At 39.7% G+C, this 20,795-nt stretch overlaps 1 protein-coding gene across 3 annotated transcripts in view; it reads right to left on the bottom strand.

The window, feature by feature from the left end:
* LOC135523900 (vesicle transport through interaction with t-SNAREs homolog 1A-like) overlaps positions 1–20,795 on the bottom strand; it is a 170,698-nt gene that overhangs the window by 128,996 nt on the left and 20,907 nt on the right. For all 3 annotated transcript variants that reach the window (XM_064950906.1, XM_064950907.1, XM_064950908.1), the window contains exon 4: positions 6,007–6,084. In XM_064950906.1, coding sequence (XP_064806978.1) covers positions 6,007–6,084 — 78 coding nt within the window. The remainder of the gene's footprint in view (positions 1–6,006; positions 6,085–20,795) is intronic.

Raw genomic sequence — 20,795 nt, 5'->3', positions numbered from 1 at the left:
CGTACCACCATTCTTTGTTTTACAGGGACGCCGTTCCAGACCGTACCGCCTTACTTTTACCCCTGCTGATAACAGACCACACCACCTCCCTCATTGCTATAACAAATACAAAACCACAACAAATGGCATTACGACTACACCTGACTATACAAGACTTACAGTTAGTTCCAAATGAAAGTAACAAGGGCAAAATACGAAATCCACTAATTAGGCATGAAACTGAACAACCATGATTGCTGAGCATAAAGATGTTGATGGTTTTCTGATAAAACAGGGTTGGCCCCCTGTAGCACTGTCTTGAAGTGTACTTTATGCCAGCCTTTTCCTCATGCTTGTTTTGAAAAGAGTGTGCTATCAGAAAAAAATATCTTCCTTTTCAGATTTTTACAGAAAATGGATTTTATTGAATTCATCCCCATAAAGGCTCATAAGAGCCTCACCAATAGCCTTGGCCTTATGGCTGCAGAGATGAGGGCACAGAAATTCAGACGGAAAGGAATCTAAAAACAGGAAAGGCAGAGAGGCACTCACCTCTTCACTTAACTTCATCAACTGCCACGCGAAAGCAAAGAGAGAGAGAGAGAAAAAGAGGGAGTGAGAGAAAGATCAAAAAGAAAAGACATGGCAGGAAGCAGATCAGTCATGTGGCTGGGTTCCCGAATTAACCTTGACGATTTATACGTTTGCACGTTTAGCATTTAGAAATCACAGACAAACACATTAAACGAAGCTAAACACGAGACTCGTGCAGACCTTTTTTTGAACAAACAAAGATCAAGTTCCCGCGCTGTCACACGAGACAAAAGAGAGGGAATGGATTGCTCGACTCGCGGTGTCTAAACTAGCACCATCAAGGAAGTCACATCACAACACTTGATGTGTCAAAAAGGGAGAAGAAAATAGATTCCACTCTGTACAGTAGGAAAATACAGTTTGGATACAGTATGCATAGAAGCATGATAGAGGGAATATCTCTATTTTTTATGTCCCGGTACAAAATAGCAACAACAAATAAAAGACATGCCTTAAAAAAAACATTCTAGATTGTGAAATGTCGAGCCAATCCATTGTTTCCAATGTGTCCATCCTTGGTGATACATTGTCAATATTTCATGTTCCTTATGTATTGCAATACAGATGCCTGCTGTGTATACATACAGGCAGAGGCTATTATTAGGACAACTGGGAGTTGTGTTTGATGAAAAGAGAGTGTCAAATTCAAGCAGAGTAAAATAGAAAACATCCCCATATCCTACTGTTGTTACCTTATCTTTAATAGAGACACAGACATTGGAGGAGAGCAACGGTTCAATTCGAGCTTAATCAAGCTTAAATCACTATTACAAAAGGATGCTTCTGCCACAACCTGCTCTTTTCGTAGGGGAAAGACATGGAGAACACAACATCATTTAGTTCAGGAGGGGAAGGACAGGTTTCTTAATTTGTCATCCGTTGCAGGTGATTTTTTTTTTTTTTTTTTTAAATCTCCATTTCTTGAACGAGATTAAAAGGTTAGCAGATCTGAAGGGAGGCTCAGGGCCACTATTACTCTCCTCTAATCTCACTTTGTATGTGGTGGTCATTTTGAATTTTGCTAGTTTGAAATCATTTGCTATCAGAAAAGAGGCAGGAGGACTTGGATCATAAATTATACAACGGGATTGTCGAGAAGAAAGAAGAGGCTCGGTGGTGGGATTGATGTTAAACTATTGGTTGTCGTGGCCACGGTCGTCAGGAACGACAGGCTAGGCTCCTCCACGCTTAAGCGTTTTCTGAAAGGTGCTCGCGCCGAAGAGTTAAAGACGCAGCCACCCAGTCGGTAAAAATGTATGAGCAATTTAAGCACAATTATGTCGGTGTAACTGTAATGTTACATTCTACTCTGATGGATGTCTAATAGGATTTGAGAGAGCGAGAAGAAATATACACAGCCATATCTGGAGTAGCTCCATCAGTATTATTGTCTCTGTTCAATAATAACAATATATATATTGTTATTATTGAACAGAGACAATATATACATATATATATACATATATATATATATATATATATATATATATATATATATATATATATATACATATATATACATAAACATATATATGGCTATATACAATTGTAGAAAACCATTCTTAAAAAAAGTCAATTTATTTTAAATATACAGAATATCACAGTTCTTACCACCTTAATTCAAAGTCAAATGTCCAATTGTTGTTTAAATACTTGTGTGTACTTTATTCAGCTTTCCCCAATTAAATTAGGAAAGGATTTCCAATAACAAATATATCATAATTTATTATTGTAATTCTGTAAACGGAGTTTAAAAAAGGAAAACACGATGGAAGGGCAAGTCTGAAGAAAATGTCCAAAAAGTCTGAGAATAAATGTATTCCAGCCCGCTATCAAAGCCATTTTGTATCTCAGATGCGTGATAGAATGAAAGAAAAGGAGTTGAAGAAAATATGCAAAAGTAAAACAGCTTAATGTTTGTCTGCTGAGAGCTTCATTTTAGTGAGCCACTGGCCTTGAGGAACTTGGCAGCGACAGGGTAACAAAATGGAGGAGAAAAAAACATTGCAAAAAAAAATACGATTTTCTTCACTCTTTCCTTCGGTGAGAAAAAAGGGCCACTTTGCAGACTGGAAACTGTGATTTATTTCGAAGGTCACAGCCCCCTGCGTTGAACGCATTATTGAGGAGGCCGAAGTTGAAAACTACGCTACATATGTGGCTATTTTAGGGTTTGAACAAGCCAGCCAGAGCTGCCGATCGCTCGGCGCAGCCCTTCCCTCCAATTCAATGAGAACCAAACAAAACTTGTTCCATCTTATTTGTGCTGCTTGGTCGATTGTAAGTCCTCGTGGAGGATTTGCTGAAACTATATATGAGGGGTTTTGTGCTTGGCATTCTCTTTTTTTCATCAATCTTTACCATTCTTTTCAAACGTAACCCACAACGCTAGCTTTGCTTGAGAGAAATAAAGTGTTAAACACAGAAAACTGTAAATGTTATAATTACGGCTCCATGACCGCCTTTCCCTGTGTTTTTGTAATGCCAGCCAGTATTCAAAATTGCACTGCTGCAATTTTTCTGTTATGATAATCAGCAGATTTTTCAAACAAAGATTTTTTTATTCAATACGGAATTCGATACAAGTGGTAATCTGCTTCCTTTGTAGCCTGTAAAATCTGGTCCATGCCGGCTCAAACCAGCACAATCTCTTGTGGCCAAGCCTTCTGCTGTGACTGAAATCGAAACTATTCCGTAGAGTGTTCGTGTGTGGTAGTGTGTTTGTGTGTCTGAGTGTGTGAGTTGCATGCCGAGTGAGAAAAGGGAGGAAAAAAAAGTGCAACGGTAGACTACCACGTTATAAAAATAAAAAAAAGAAGAGTGATAGCGCCATTTCAGTCTCTGTCCGCATTCAGATAACGAATAAATGCCCAACTCTATTAAATCGTTCTTTAGCCATTATCGCAGGGCCAACACTCCATTTTCAGAACTCCCTATTTACTTAGCTATAAATCCTTGCCATGTAACGAATAGATTTGTGACTGGTAATGATCCGTTTAGCCAGAGCTATATGAAATGATCCTGAACTCTTTCAGATCGTCAGGAATTAAATTGACCGACTTGCCCAAGCTCCCCCATCCTCTCTATCGCTCCCGTCTTGTTCGATCAAAAAAAAAAACTGAAGTTCGGAGCACTCCACTCACAGCAAGACCAAGTGTTATCTCCAAAAGTTTTTAAAATGGAAATGAGGTAAATATGGCACCATGGTAAATAGAAAAATGGTGTGTGTGTGAGACAACGTCTGTTTTACAATGTACACACATTAGAATTCTGATATTGACTCAACGTATAGTACAAATGTTATGCTTTGAGCATTCAAGACTCTGAAGCAACTACTTAAGGAATAGGTATACACCAAACCACAGGTCTATGGTTACTGAGCAATACAAGGGTTTAATAAAGATGCCATACGTTTGTTCTAGATCTATAAATCCCCATTTCTTTTTTGAATAACTGTTGTGTTGTGTATTTCATTTTTATTTGCTTATACATGTTTACTAAATTTGTCTTACTAAATGTGGACTTTCTTCTTTGGTTCAGGGACAATTTGCCTCCCCGTGCTCTCCATTCGTCCTTGAGGGTTATTAAATCACTTGAGAAAATACAAGGTTTTGTGCGAACCATGGAGGATATTGACTTTATGGCTGAATGACAAAACATAGACAAGTGTATTATAATTAAACAACAACAACATTCCTTGACATGTTAGCGCTCTCCAAAAAAAATGGGATTACTTGAAGGCGGGACAAATTAATTATCTTAAAATGTACTTCAAGAAACATTCACTCAGAGATTTAATAGTAGGGAGGTGATATCCTTCCAAATAATGATATCATTTTTCAACAAAGCAGCATAACAGTCTAAAAACAACTTAAAATGCATGCATCTAATATTGTCCATCTAGATGAGCTCATCAGGGTGGTTCCATTGTTTAAACAAATTATTATCCTATGAAAAATATTCTTAGGTCTATGAATAATTATTTCAATAATGGGGTTCATCATCAATTGTTTTTAATGAAAGGGAAATATATATATATTTGAAATGTGGGTCAGAATTCTTTTTTTCTTTTCCCTTTGACAAGATTTTGATAGGAACCATCACCGTCTTGAATGTGACAGTTCTGGCAGCAAATCCACTTGCAACTTCTGTACAAAATGTCAGAGTCACTTCTGTGTCTCACTAATTTGCAGGGAATATGCATATAAATTACACATCTCGGCTAGCGATACATATGTTTGCAAGATGTGCAGTGCATGGGTCATCATTGAAATGGTAATAAGGGAGCTATCAAAATAAAAAAGACGAGACAACTTTATTTAGCTCCGCTCAACTGCCGACCATCTCACTGTACTTTTACAAAGTACTGAGGGACTAAATGTGCATATTTCTCCCTCTGTCTTTGTGTGTGCTTGTTTTTGTGTGACTGAGACACACACAGCAACTATTGCAAAGTTGACAGGATAATTTAAGGCAATATATATTAGTCAAAGGATGCTGGTCAGAGTTGTGAGTGTCTCTTTGTGAGCGGCAGCTGTGCAGGTGAGATGTAGGCACCACGTCAAGTGTTAAAAAGATGGTGGGTTTTGTTTTGATGCAGCACTTCAGACATAATGCAAAACAATCACAGTTTAAAGAACATGTGCCATATTTTGGGCAATTAAGATCACTATTTAAGATGTTTGCTTTTGTTTTTCCTTTCTCATATTCAATATGACTGAATCAATAGTTTTTGAAGGCATTGTTCATTTCCCACATCTTATAATTTTGTGACAATGGAAGAAATATGGCTAATTTGCTTTTTTATCTGCCGTTTGTAATCCACTGAATTGAACTCCATCACAGTTTAAATAAAACATTAAATTGCATTTTCATTGCAAAATTCACCATACATCTTTTCATGAATTTGAATACATTTTCAACTGTAATTGCATAGAAATATAATATAAAATTATACGATTTTCAATATCACTTGCAACAAACTATAACGAGTAAAATATAAAAACTGTCAGTGACTTTTTGATACTAATGCTTATAAACATTGAACCTGAGAATCCTATTCATCCTGAGTGTCTGCATTGTGTGGTTTCGCCACCCCTGGTGTTTAAAGGAGTGTGAAAGACACCGTTTGTGGGGAGGAGGTCGGTTGTGTGTGGCTGATAGTGTGTTGGTGGAGGATAAGTACACCGACGGCTGGAGAACAGCTGTGGGGGGGGTTGCCCCAATCTGGCGTTGCCCAGATGCTGGGCCCAGGCCTGGAGCCCATTCAGACCCTGGGCAGCTTTGCATTAAACAGTGTTCCTTCCGCATGACTTAGTGCCAATGCTGCGGTGGCCCTGGTGGCCCTAGGAGGTGCCCGGGAGGCCCTGACCCTTTCACACCCAGGGCCAGCCACCCACACTGGGGACCGGAGGGGCTTGATTAGCACCTTACCTGACTCTCCGAGGAGCCAGCGTCTTCCCCCAGGAGCTCGTTCCGCACGTCATCACTGTAGGCGATACGTGACCTTTTCTGCAGGGGGAGGAGGAAGAGGAAGGAGAAGAAGATGAAGAAGACAGAAGAGGAGAGAACAGAAGAGGGGAGAAAGAGAAAACAGCGGGGGGGGGGGGAATAAGCCTTAGTGGAGTTGTCTTGGAAAAACATAACAGGCATTTCTTAAGCACGAGAGCCCCCTAATGGACCCGACTGTCAAAAAAAGGCAATGCACCTGCGGTTGTGTGTGGCACACTTGCGAAGTGATCTAGCACCACTGAAATTGTAGAGATGTCCCCCTTTCCCACTTAAATAAACACAATCTGAAGAATAAAACCAACTACGGAGGGCTCTGGCACAGGGGCAGGGGCGGGAGATGTACAAGGAAAGTATCACTCGTCAGCGCTAAATCTTTTCTGGGGGCTGTCACTGCTGTCAGCACAGTGCAGTGGCAGGCTCTGTGATAATGCCGATACTGGGACTTAGACAGGGAATAATTCATCACCCATTGGCGTTCCATCAGATTTGGGATCCCTCTCCTCTTCAGAAGGGGTGGGAGAGGTAATGCCATGTCCCCCCCCCAAAATGACAAACACTCTTCAGTGTGCCACCTCCGATGCTGAAGGAGCAGGCCCTGTGTAGAGCTTGTTTACAGACACCAACAGAAAAAGCGCCCGCTTCAAATGCCCTCCAAACTAAATACACAACAGCGGAGAAAGAGAAACTGTTTACTAAGCCTCCTCGTCTTTTCTTCTCTTTCTGCCTTGACAGGACTTCTGTGTGGGCAGTGTGGGGAGAGCCAAATCACCGGGAAATATGGGCCTAAAAATTGGTACGTCTATCCTAAGATCTTTCGAGACTCCTGCTTTGGCCAAATATTTGGTCTATTTCCTGTTTAGAATTTGTATTTAGAAGTTCAATTTAAAAATCACATTGTTTAACAAATATAGTAACAGTGCTACAGTATTTTTGAAGAAATAAGAATCAAATCTCTAATCATTCATTGAAATAAAGTAGAGAAAAATATATAAATATATGTCACCACTTTTTTTTTTTCTTCTTCCCCGTAAACTTGACCAGTGAGTGGAAAGCCATCAGGGAAGTGATTTGTGTTGTTATTGTGACAGTGAGGGACACAGCCACAAGGGTAATTACCGAGTTGTCTGGGAAGCTGATTGACCAGGGCGACAAGTTAAAAACCATTAGATAAAGAGAAGCCCATAAACAACACACTTTACAGGCATCAACTGAGCCACGGGGACCTGTGCTAACCACCGGAGAAGGAATGACTGCGGGGAACAGAGGGAATTCACAATGACCCAAATCAAAAACACAGCACCGCCATAGAACACGCACAAATACAATCGAATGCCTTCACAATCCAAATGACAACATTTGCATCATTGTTGCAAAGGAAGTGTTAATACCTTTTTTTGCGAGCATCAACTGTACTCCCCCCCCCCCCCTCCTCCCCCCTTTGAACAATCCATTTTTGCAAACAAAATTATTCAAATACATCATTAAGACATTTTGGACAGGATTAATTCTACTCCTAACTGGAAGTACAATTAGCCTTTCTTCCAAATGTGCAGGTTATGACAAAGTTAAGGCATGCTGTTAGTGTGAGTACAAAGACAAACATCAATCTGGAACAGGCAGACAGCGTAGAGTCATGTTTTGCCGGGAAAACACCCACATCTCATTTGAGTGGAGCGTCATCTTAAAGAGCCGCAGCGTAACTTAGGGGAAAGACGGGTTGCCAGTAATTGAGACTAGAAGCCAGGAAGAAGGCTTGATTTTGAGTATGCAGAGCCTGACGTCTTCTTCAAACCCCGCACAGTTTTTTGGTATTTCTAAATAGCTGTTTGTTACTGCCAAGAGTATCAACAGTTTCCACGATGAACGCAGCACAAATAAGAGAGAAAATAAAAAGAACTGCAAATGCGACAGAACCAAAGACTACTGCTCCCTACCCATTTACTTTTTTGGTTTGAATTTCCCCCTCCGGAACCCCCCCCCATAACCCTTAGAGTGACTATTCCCTTTTCATTTGATGTAAAACAAGAGCAGCTGTGCAATATTGACTGCCTCACCCATTGATAGACTTTGATTACCGGTTGGGGTGTTATGCAAATAAGTGCACCTCAAACAGCTATCTTCATTTGATAATGTTTTGTCATGTGTGACTTTTGAGATCACACCAGTGAGCATCATTTATTGAGAAATATCTATATATTTGATCAGGGTATATCATGGGCTATAATTACTAAGATTGTTCCAAAAATCACACACAAAAAAAGGTCTAAATAGTAGTTATTTCAAAGAAAAAAGAAAACCCCCAAAAGAACTGTATAGAAAGACAATGTCGAAAGTTTCTCATCCTAGTTAGTGTGTTGAAGATGGAGCGGGAAATGTTTTAAATGACTAAAAGGAACATGAAACCAGGCGACGAGGCTTTGTAATCTTAAAAGAATTGAGTACGTTCATAAGATACCTTATTGCCATAGAAAATATATCTTTCTTTATCCTTTCGAAAGGTCTTTCTTTTGTCACTTTTTCTAATCTTGGGTGAGACTTTGCTTCTATTCCCGGAAGCACAAAAGTACAAAGATACATATTTATGCAAAGTGGCCGTCTTCTTTAAAAAATAAAAATAAACTCCACACATAATTCGTCAAATGCGAGACGGAGGTTTTGGTGTCCTGTCAAAAAACACACACGTGTCTAACCTCTGTTGACATCGATGGGAGAAGAAAGAGTTTCTTCAACCCATCCAAACATAATTATATATGCATGCATAATAACTCATACTGTAAGATATGCTAATCAAGAACAATATCAGAGCTGGAAATTATATTCATGCAATTATGACACAAATATAAAAGTGTTTTTATACCATTTCTGTTTACATACCTGCATGAGTGACTAGAAATATACATATCATTACTTTTAAGTAAAATTGTAATTCTGAACAAACAAATCACAACCATTACTTCACTTACATGAATATTAGGCTGAAGTGGACAATAATTTCAACACCCTTGGTTTATACACCCAATTGACATTAGTCGCCTTTAAAAATGTTTTCAAAAGTTCTCCTCTTAAAACTATCAGAACCATTTCAACCAAATAAACTGATCTTCATTGGTAAACAAGTTTCTTTTTTTGGGGGGGGGGGGGGGGGGGGCAACTAGCCTCCTCTCTCTATACCCGTTGCAACAAGCGACACAAGGGCGTGCAAATAATTGTGGTGCCTGGAAAGCTGAAAAACGTAAACAGTTCATTAGAAGGGATATAAAAGGCGTAAAAATACCCAGGGGCAGGGTGTAATGAGGGGCCCTGAAGTTACTCTGCAGACGCTTTTTCCTCCACTTTTCCACTCATTCTTTTCATCCCGAGCACATGGCTGGTGGCGTGGCGTGAAGAGTAATTAACCATATTGAATTTACAAAAAGTGTGTTTCATTACATCTTTCTCACCAGTGGGAGAGCGGCAGGCCATTTACAACAACAACAAAAAAAAGCACTTAAATGGCACTTTTTCCACGACCCGGTGTCAGCTTCAAATGGTCATTTAACCTTTAATTTGCTGCTAATCAGCTCCACATACTGTTGAAGAAGAATCGGCAAAGAATAGAAACCCGGTCGAAAAAGTAGAACATTTACTCCAAAATATTCATCAACAATAACACTCAATCATTATGACTGTATTGCTATCATTAATACCACTACTATCCTATTAAAAACCGTAGTAAAACGTGGCCACAAAGTCGACAAAAAGAAAAACCACAAGCGCACAAAAAACTGAAAACGCGACATCACTTCCTAGTTCCTATTATTGTGTCCCTGTGATATGTTCTCAGGTGATAGTGGCTCTTTTCTAGTTCCCCAGAAGCGGGGCAGAGGTGGCGCGGCGTTAAAAAGGAAGCAGAGATCTTTAAGCAGACAGAAGTATCACAACAGCGTCTTCAATAATGCATCTCATCCTGGCAGGGGGTTTAACACTCCACTGGCACAAAGAACAGCTCTCTCACACACACACACACACACACACACACACACACACACACACACACACACTTGTTGTTTGTGTCACCTCCTCTCCTTTAAGACAAACAAATTGGCAGAGGTTGTTCAATTAAGTAAGTGCTTCTTTTTGGTGCATTTGCTACATTATCAGATAAAGGCAAGCGGCGACAATTGAGATTGTCACAGGAGGGGTTTTCTGTGCCTTTGTTTTGATTTTGGGTTTCATCAAATCCACTACTCCTGTCTATCATCAGAGGAATTGTGTACTTCTGTGTATGTGTTTATGTGGAATAAAGGGCCTTGCAAGCTTGTGTGTGTGCGTGCGTGCGTGTGTGTATGAGAAACCTCTTTCAGAAATTGTCTGTATGTGTGTGCACATTGCGTGTGTGTGTGTGTGTGTGTGTTTGTGTGTGAGCACGCACTGGCCTATGTGTTTTCTTAATATGACTGCAGCAGTAGTAGGGTACCTAAGCCGTAGATATCAGCACGGGGCCTCATTAGCGCACAGGTTGGTGCTTTTGTGGCTTTAACACGCAAGGCATTGTGTTTCACAGCCATGAAAAGACTAAATGAATCTCACCAGCGCTACAACAGAAACACAACTAAACTCAAATGACCAAGGAAAACAATAGCAGAGGAGCTATAAACACATTTAAACTTGGCTGAGGGTGGAGGAATTGTCCCATATGACAACGTGCACTCAATCCATTTCAAAAGGGCCTTCATGTCATTTCAGCAGGAAATAATATTACGTTTGTCCATAAATACTAAGTACATACAAGAAACAGATAACGAAATGGGTCAGACTTGCACTTTCAACATTTAAATGGATTACATTGAAAATAATTTGTAATTTGTACTTTAACCAGGCAACATTGCACAATATTTATATAATATAATATTACATCATATTATGTTACAATATGTCATATCATGTCATATTGTGTTGTAAAAATGTGATGTTAGGCGATTGCCTTTGTTTAATGGTATATTGTTATGACGGGGGTCTTTTACTCTTCCACCACTGTAATACGTGCGCTAGATTTTCCTGTCAAAGTCGTTTCTATTGTTTAAGTAGAGCCGAGATCAGTCAATAAGCCTAACGACTGTACCCACAAAGCAAGAGGTTGAGCGAGAGAGGAGGAAAAAAAACGATCGCAACTGAACTCTAAACAAAAGAGCAAATTCAAGGGGCTTTGATTGAAGAAACGGCATATACTTTTTGAAGGCCGGGGAATCGTCTCACAATGGTTATTTCTTTAAGGCATGAGGGCCGATTAAACCCAATATTAAAATACGGAAGCAGTTCTAATGAAAAATCAAAAGCCTGGCTTCTTACCCCCCCTCTCTCTCTCTCTCTCCCTCTCTCCCTCTCTCTTTCTCCTCTTCTCTCAGTACATGAATCCCGGGTTTTATGAGGGAAGAGGGAGAGGAGAGTCAGGCCCGAGCGTCGGTGGTGCAAACACACAGACAGCGGTGCAGAAATCAATAGTGGAGAGCCGTCGGGGAGGCAGCCGGGCAAGAAGAACCAGAGCGGGGCCCGCTCGGATCACAACGCTGGCTTCTGGCGTGCAGTGGGGAATAAAAGTGGGCCTCCCCGGGTCAGCGCCAGAGAAAAAGGTGAGATTAGAGGGGAATGGATGAGGGATTTCGGGGGGGGCACACGGTACGGGATACCTGGCGAGCCAGGGACCAATCGGCCCATTAGCCTGTGGCTACCTACATATGGTTCACTGAACCCTCCACTGAGAATATTTTTTCTTTTCTTTTGCGTGAATCTGTCTTTCTTTTCTTTTTTTTTAAAAGAAGACCTTCACTTTTAACCCTTTCTCCGAATTGGAGAGTGTTCTCTTTTGACCTCGATTTATGATTCATCGTTGTTTGATGTCTATTCTCTGAGTGTTATCTAAAAAAGGTAGAAAGTTAGACACAAAGGAAGAGATGTGGGCCCATATATCGTTGGACTGCTATTGTTTGTGCGTGCGCGCCCAACTGCATCCGTCTATGAAAATGCACAGAAGACTTCCTCTGTCCCTCGCCTTTCTTCGGAGTAACGTGGCCATTGTCTGGACTGAATGGCTCCAGGCTCCCTTATTACCATAAGAATACAGCAGCACGCATAGGGGCTTAGTCACATCATTAACTCTATATATCTATGTATACTGTCTTATTCCACTGATCAAACCACATTCAAATGCAGATGAGGTCCGTAGGTCCCTTCCAGCAGAGCCATTCCAACATGTGCCCTTGTGAACTTTTCTACACATTTCCCGGCGCGATGGGAATCCACCGATTTTGTGGCGGAATTCAGACCCAGTTGTCCGAACTATGAGAAATGGCCAATTGAGGGTTGATGGGGGTCTTGTTCACCTCTTTCACATGGATTTCAACAATCCATAGAAAGGACACAGCCAACAACGTCAGATACTTATCCTAAGAGTAAGTGTGCAGTTAAGTTCGCCAGGGCATTGGGCTCGTCTAAGGGCACATTCATATTATAAACACAGTGCAAGCAATGTGCATGTGAATACCGGTCTCATTCATGTTTGGAGTAACTGCTACAGGTTGGCAGGTGCACAATGCAGTAATTCCATATGGATTTACTCACTTCATCTATTCCGCATGTATTACAACACATAGGAAACCATCTTAGCACTAGGTTTTTAACTACTCACATGAGTAAGAATTTCATTCTAAGCTTAATTAGGAGTTGAACCAAAACCTATAAACCACTGCAATCAAATGACAAGATATGAAGTGATTTACCGATTAGACTATATTTTATTTTACAGTCCACTTTTCACCAGGCATTAGCTTAGCAATTACAATGACCTGATAATCACATTTTTGGTTTCCTTGGAATCATAAGCAAACAGCCCTTTGTACCATTTGCTATTGGGAGTTGAAATGTTTTGTACCAACAAGTATATATGATAAAATAACTTCTTACCAAGTAAATACCAGCTGAAGCAAGACTGAGAAATGGAGGGAAACCCTGAATTCTGACTTAAATCACATTTTGAGCGCAGCACGTGAGCAATTCCAATTTTATCTACCATGTGATGTCAATAAATTGTGTAAAGATGTAAACACAAAAAAGTACAAATAAGTGCATCAGAAGCCAAATAAAACAGAAGTGCTTAGTTTCACTGTGGGTGTGAGTTGATGCTCTGATGGTGACCAACCTCTGGGATAAATGAACAAATCCTTAATTCATCCTCTACAGTGTAATTTTGATCAAGGCCACAGCGAGATTCCTCCGCAGGCTTCAAAACCAGCCGAGAAACGACAAAATTGTTGGTCGCAAAGACCAAAAGCAGTTTCTTTTTCTTTTGTATGCTCCCCATTAGAAGCACTTAAGCAAGAGCAAGAGAAATGCAATTTGATGGGGGAACTTTGTTTCCATTAACAGATTTCATCGCAGGGTAAACACATTGAGCTAACTGGGAAAACCCACTGAGTGTCAAGGAAAACTGTAGATGTCAAAGTTCTCCCTTTCTTTCCCGCTCTCTCTCCAGACTCGTTTCTTACAGGACCTCCCCCCCCACCCCAAAAAACAGAGGAAAAACACAAGCCTACTAGATGCATTCATAATGCATTTCATTAAAATTTCATGACTTTTACATACTTAAGCCAGTCTGGAAAAAATATAATAATCTGTCACCTTTTCAAGGCCCTCTTGTCAGTGCATCACTTGGGTGTGGGTGTCACGTGTCAATTCAGGTTTACACTGGTGCGTGGAACAGGTTTGAGGCCCTGAAACAAGGGCAAGGACAGTACTGGGATGATTGGGGAGTGGATGGGAGGGGGGGGGGGTGATATTATATCCCATGTTTTTATGTTTCCCCCTTATTATCTTTCGTCCCCTCTCAGTCAAGTCACTCAATCAAATAAGCCCCGAGGACAGAGAGGACCTGCGAGGCCCTTACTCCAGGCAGACATGTCTAACAGCACTGATCACTGTCAGTGGGAGGGTGACTTTCTCTGCTTTGGAGAGGACCCCAAGATAAGCGAAAGGAAATGCTCGCTTCAATGAATAATACAAACTACAAGACACATTCACACACACATACAAATGTAGGATCTTAATTTGAGCGAGTTTGATACAGCAGGAAAATAACCTAGCATCAATAGGAAAAGTGAATTATAATGAGGACTGTAATTAATGGACCTTTTTGAAGGGGTTGATAGATTTTTAGGGAAAAGGGAAAATCAAGTCTGAAATTTCAAAGTGGAAATTAACTTAAATCTCAAATACACTACAAGTTTTAATGCAACAGAGTGATCAAATTAAGATCCTACATCTGTAATACAGTGCCTTCAGAAAGTATTTATACCACTTGACGAATTCCACATTTTGTTGTGTTACAACCTGAATTCAAAATGGATTTAATTGTTGTTTTTTTTCCTCTCACCCAAATCGACACACAATCCCCCATAATGACAAAGCAAAGGCAAGTTTAGACATTTTTGCACATTTATTGAAAATTAAATACAGAAATATATAAATTTACATAGGTATTCACACCCTTTTGCTTTAACGCCAAATTTAGCTCAGGTGCATCCAATTTCCTTTGATCATCCTTGAGATGTCACTGCAACTTGGAGACTGTGGCCATTTCAATGGTTTGGACATGATTTAGAAAGAAACACCTATATTTAGGTCTCACAGTTGACTATAACCATGCTGTCCAAGGAAATGTCTATAGATCTCCGAGATTTGTGATGAGGCATAGATCATAGGGAAGTGTATACAAATATTTCTAGAGCATTGAAAGTTTCCAAGAGCATAACAAATATGTATTGAACTATCCAGACTCAAAGTAATGATGGACTGTCGTTTATCTTTGCTTATTTTAACTGTTCTTGCCATAATATGGACTTGGTATTTTACCAAATAGGGCTATCTTCTGTATACCACCCCTACCTTGTGACAACACAACTAATTGGATCAAACACATTAAGGAAAAAAATTCCACAAATGAACTTTTAACAAGGCACACCTGTTAATTGAAATGCATGCCAGGTGACTACCTCATGAAGCTGTTTGAGAGAATGCCAAGAGTGTGCAAAGCTGTCAACAAGGCAAAGGGTGGCTACTTTGAAGAATCTAAAACACATTTAGATTTGTTACACTTTTTTTGGTTACTACATGATTCCATATGTGTTATTTCATAGTTGAGGTCTTCACTATTAGTCTACAATGTAGAAAATAGTAAAAAATAAAGAAAAACCCTTGAGTAGGTGTGTGAACTTGGCTGGAGCTGTATATTTACCCATTTTGAATTCTGACTAACTACAAAATGTGGAATAAGTCAAGGGGTATGAATACTTTGACGGCGCCGTACATACCATTGAAGACAAATGTGTAAGAGAATGTAGGAATTGATGTACCAACAGTGCATTACTCACACATCATTGACAAATGAAAACTGATTTATTACAATGATATGAATTGTTATATCGCTTTGACCACAGCAATTGGCTGATTATCACACTGACAGAGAACACTGTACTGGAATATCTCAATGCTTCAGTTCCTCATGTCTCCCGGGTAAGAGAACCATCACAACACTGTTGGAGAAACCAGGACTCTTCTCCCCTTCTGGTGACTCAGTCCTTCACCCTTCCACCACCACCATAAACACTCTCCCAACAGTGAGACTGTAGAGGTTGATCTATTAGGGGCTTGCAAGCCCCATCTTTGTGTCTAAAAAAAGGAGAAGTCTTTTTACTCCGTCAATCCACAAGAAGCTCAGGAAGAGCTGCTGTGTAGAACAGCTTCGAAAATGAAAGGCAGAATTCATAAGCAGAGAAAAATATTGATTGTTTACATCTTAAATCTGCTCTGAGGAAAGAGAGAGAGAGAAAAATCCCCTAAAATCCGGGCAATTTCCAAGAAATATGATATTTTTAATCAGGATGTGTGGCTGGACTTTGGCGCTATTGATGACTTGTTAACTACGGAACACATAAATACTAATCTGCATTAACTCCTTAATGGTACACAACGAAGACTGAAATGTTTTAGGGAGGACAAGCGCAGACGAGCCAATTTAAGGGGATTTATAGTGTCTAACATCCAACTAATGTTGGTCTGTCATGTTCTGTTTGTAGAAGTCGCTGTAATGGAGGATTGGGTACAAATTACACAGAACCTCCCAGCTGGATTACAAGGACGTTGTGCCATGACCAGCTAAGTACAGTGCTTGTTCAATATCCTGTCAAACCTATATGGAATACCATAATTATTAAGCATCTTCCATTTAAGTGAAGAATTCTGGATGACGCTTAAACTAGATATATTTTGAGAAAGGACAGCAGGACATTCCAATAAAGTGGCTTTACAAACCTTTGGTGACAGTTTTTTCTCCGTTACATTCCTAACAGAGCCCATCAAGATAACTTCAGGAGAACTAAGTACCAAAGTTCTACAGTCTCCTTGACCATGAACGACGATCTCATTAATACACTAGTAAATGTACCATGGACAAGTTGGTATGTTTTCCCTTCTTCAATCCCCCATATTGAAAAAATAAAGGAATGAGCCAGTTCTATGCAGGCTATAGATATAATTAAACACAAAAACAAATGTTTTAAGTGAGAAGCTGGTCTGAAGCCGAACACTTTTTCATGAGCACCACAATGCCTACTTCGCCCATGCTCTACCAAGGTTTTCTAGCACACATTTTTTACATTCTACTGCAGCTACAGTCAGGTCCAAAATGATTGGGACCCTTGATAAATAATGAGCAAAAAAAAAGATTTTTTTTTTTACAAAATACTGAGCTGTGTGTGACTCGTTTCAAGAAACTAGGCATATTTCGCGCGTCACTACTTCACAGGAGAGCCATTTGAACGTAACTTTTTTTTATTTATCAAAATTATAATTTTTGCCAGAAATGCCTTCTGGAACATGTGCACTTTCACGCGCCTTAATAACAAACTTGTATGCAATCTGTTAATACGAATAAAACATTCAACATTTTTGAGCATATTTGGTTTAACCACAGAAAAAGACAGCAACCAATCCGCTAGCCATGATTGGCTGCAATAATGAGTGGGCTGGACATGCCGAGAAATTAGTTTGGTCTGCCATGTAGCACACTTCTGTCTATAACATGAGCTGGTCAGTATGTGTAGGTAACCCTTTCTAACGTGGCTTTATTGAAAGATATCGTGTAGTAGAACTGCATAAGTGTTGCTCTCCACTTTCTGGAAGACCGTGTTTTGAAATGAGGAATGGACAGTGCATTTAGAGAATGATAGCTAAGGAGATGGAGAAAATCCTGTTGTTTGATTGCAAATATGCAGACGGAGTCAAAAAGAGACAACATCAGGCTTGTTGTATAAAACACCTGTCTCCAGATTACATCTTCAAGCGAAGGGCAACCATGGTATCCGTGACAGAGAGAGGGAAAAGTGTCCATCCAAGTACATAACCAGTCAAAAGTTTGGACACCTACTCTTTATTTTTGACATTGTATTTTTTACATTGTAGAAAAATAGTGAGGACATCAAAACTATGAAATAACACATATGGAATCATGCAGTAACCAAAAAAGTGTAACAAATCTACATTTATTTTATATTTAAGGTTCTTCAAAGTAGCCATCCTTTACCATGATGACAGCTTTGCACACCCTTGGCATTCTCTCAACCAGCTTCATGAGGTAGTCACCTGGAATGCATTTGCTTTGTGCTCACTCTGGTACTCCTGATTAAATTCACGAACACACCCGTAATATAAACCAGCCTTTAGTCTTGAACTCTTTGGTTGTTTAATACATGGCCTCAAATGTGAATCCTTAAAGAGATGGGTGTGGCTAAGGCTTTAGAGGGTGTGAACAATGCTGACAAAGCTCTCCAGTAGGTTAACCAAAACATTCAAAAAAGGGCCATTTTCTCAAAAGTGAGGTTACAAGTTTATCAACTTTCAAAGCAGAATACTTTCCCATTGTTCCTCAACTGCAGTGTATGATATACAATTTATTTTTAGGCTCTGAGTTTCTACTTTAATCCAATGTAAAAAACACCACTTCAACTTTTGCTACATAAGATTGAATCGAGATGGTTGGTCACATATTGTATGCTCCAAAACACATACATTTGCTCAGATAAAAAGATTCCATTTAACAATACATTTTTTTCAAACAAATATATGGGTCAAAATTATTGGCACCCGTTTTCAATACCTCACCCTGCGAGGATAACGGCACTGAACCATTTCTAAAAAGTTGTATAAGATTGGAGAACACATTAGACCACTCCTCCATACAGAATCTTTCCAGATCCCTGATATCATTCATCTGCGCTTAGAAATGGTCAGTTAACCATTTATTTATGGATTTTGTGTGCTTGGGGTTATTGGGGTTTGGGGTTATTGTCCTGCTGGAAGATCCAAGTTCATGATGCCGTTGACCTTAACAAGGGCCCCAGGACCAGTGGAAGAAAAATATAATTCTTAATTTCTTAACTCATCAACATGCTTTTAGTCTATCCAGATTACCAGGTATTTATAAGCGGTTATACGATCAATTATTTAAAAAATATAGAACCTTTATTTAACTAGGCAAGTCAGTTAAGATCAAATTCTTATTTACAATGACGGCCTACACCGGCCAAACCCGGACGACGCTGAGCCAATTGTGCGCCGCCCTATGGGACTCAATCATGGCCGGATGTGATACAGCCTGGATTTGAACCAGTGACTGTAGTGACACCTCTTGCACTGAGATGCAGTGCCTTAGACTGCGGCGCCACTCGCGAACCCTCCAAAGTACGTATGCATAAATCATCAGATACATGATTTGGAAAATAACATATACTTGGTTTTAATTGCATTAAGTACCAATTTCAGTCCAACAAAGGTTTTCAACAGGGAAACAGAAGTTGGTCAGCTGTGGGGGCAATAGCATATACCACAGTGTCATCTGCATATAGGTGAAAGCATGCATTTTTTTTAAACAGATAAACCAATATTGCTAACGGAAATAGTGAAAAGAAACACCCTTAGCCATGTCCAGAAAACCTGATTCAAAGTCATCAGTAAATACACATTGCATTCTGTCCTTTAAATAACTTTCAAACAAGCTACACACAGCTTGGTCAAGGGCAATTTATGAAAGCCTTTGAATAAGTAATGAGTAATGTTTTAGATCGCTCAATAAAAAGGGCTGCAAAGTGTTTCTTACTATCCAAACAATTAAGAACATAATTTAAAACCAAAGAAGAAGCAGAGATGGTGCTATGACATGGTCTGACATGACTGATGTACATTTATAATACATTTCGTAGTTAAAAAGGATCTAAAATGTGTATTTGACAAGTATTCTTGAATTTGGAAATGGGGTAAAATGTATTTTCACACGGATCTACACCTTTGTTAAGTGGGAGTATATGGGCCACATTCCAGACCCTGGGGACTAAATTGTAAGGTAAAAAAAAAATGAGTAAAAAAAGTTCTGCAAATCTGAAAAGCTGCAGGAAGTAAGGATCAAGCAAATTAGCCCCAGTGGATTATTATACAAATATCTATCTATATACACACACATATTCATATATATACACACACATACAATTGAAGTCGGATGTTTACATACAACTTAGCCAAATACATTTTTAACTCAGTTTCACAATTCCTGACATATAATCCAGGTAAAAATTCCCTGGTTTTAGGTCAGTTAGGATCACCACTTTATTTTAAGAATGTGAAATGTCAGAATAATAGTAGAGAGAATGATTTATTTCAGCTTTTATTTATTTTATTACATAGTCAGGTTTGTAAGGCCTCATTGCTCATGCACTTTTTCAGTTCTGCCCACACATTTTCTATGGGATTGAAGTCAGGGCTTTGGGATGGCAACTCCAATACCTAGACTTCATTGTCTTTAAGCCATTTTGCCACAACTTTGGAAGTATGCTTGGGGTCATTGTCCACTTGGAAGACCCATTTGCGACCAAGCTTTAACTTCCTGACTGATGTCTTGAGATATTGCTTCAATATAGCCTCATCATTTTAAATCCTCATGACGACATTTATTTTGTGAAGTGCACCAGTCCCTCCTGCAGCAAAGCACCCCCACAACATGATGCTGCCACGAATGTGATTCACGGTTGGGATGGTGTTCTTCGGCTTGCAAGCCTCACCCTTTTTCCTCCAAACCTAACGATGGTCATTATGGCCAAAACAGTTATATTTCTGTTCCATCAGGCCAGATGACATTTCTCCAAAAAGTACGATCTTTGTCCCCATGTGCAGTTGCAAACAGTAGTCTGACCTTTTTATGGCAGTTTTGGAGCGGTGGCTTCTTCCTTGCTGAGCGGCCTTTCAGGTTATGTCAATATAGGACTCGTTTTACTGTGGATATAGATACTTTTGTACCTATTTCCTCCAGCATCTTCGCAAGGTCTGGGATTTATTTGCACATTATGTACCAAAGTACATTCATCTCTCTCCTTCCTGAGCGGTATGACGGCTGCATGGTCCCATGGTGTTTATACTTACGTTCTATTGTTTGTACAGATGAACGTCGTACCTTTAGGCATTGGGAAATTGCTCCCAAGGATGAACCAGACTTGTGGAGGTCTACAATTGGCTGATTTCTTTAGATTTTGCCATGATATCTTTCAAAGAGTCACTGAGTTTGAAGGTAGGCCTTGAAATACATCCCCAAAGTAGATGTCCTAACAGACTTGCCAAAACTATAGTTTGCTAAAAAT

Source organism: Oncorhynchus masou, chromosome 31, assembly GCF_036934945.1.
Source record: "Oncorhynchus masou masou isolate Uvic2021 chromosome 31, UVic_Omas_1.1, whole genome shotgun sequence".
In the NCBI taxonomy this organism is placed as follows: domain Eukaryota; kingdom Metazoa; phylum Chordata; class Actinopteri; order Salmoniformes; family Salmonidae; genus Oncorhynchus; species Oncorhynchus masou.
Note: the sequence above shows the minus strand (reverse complement) of the source record. Positions and strands in the feature narration are given on the sequence as shown.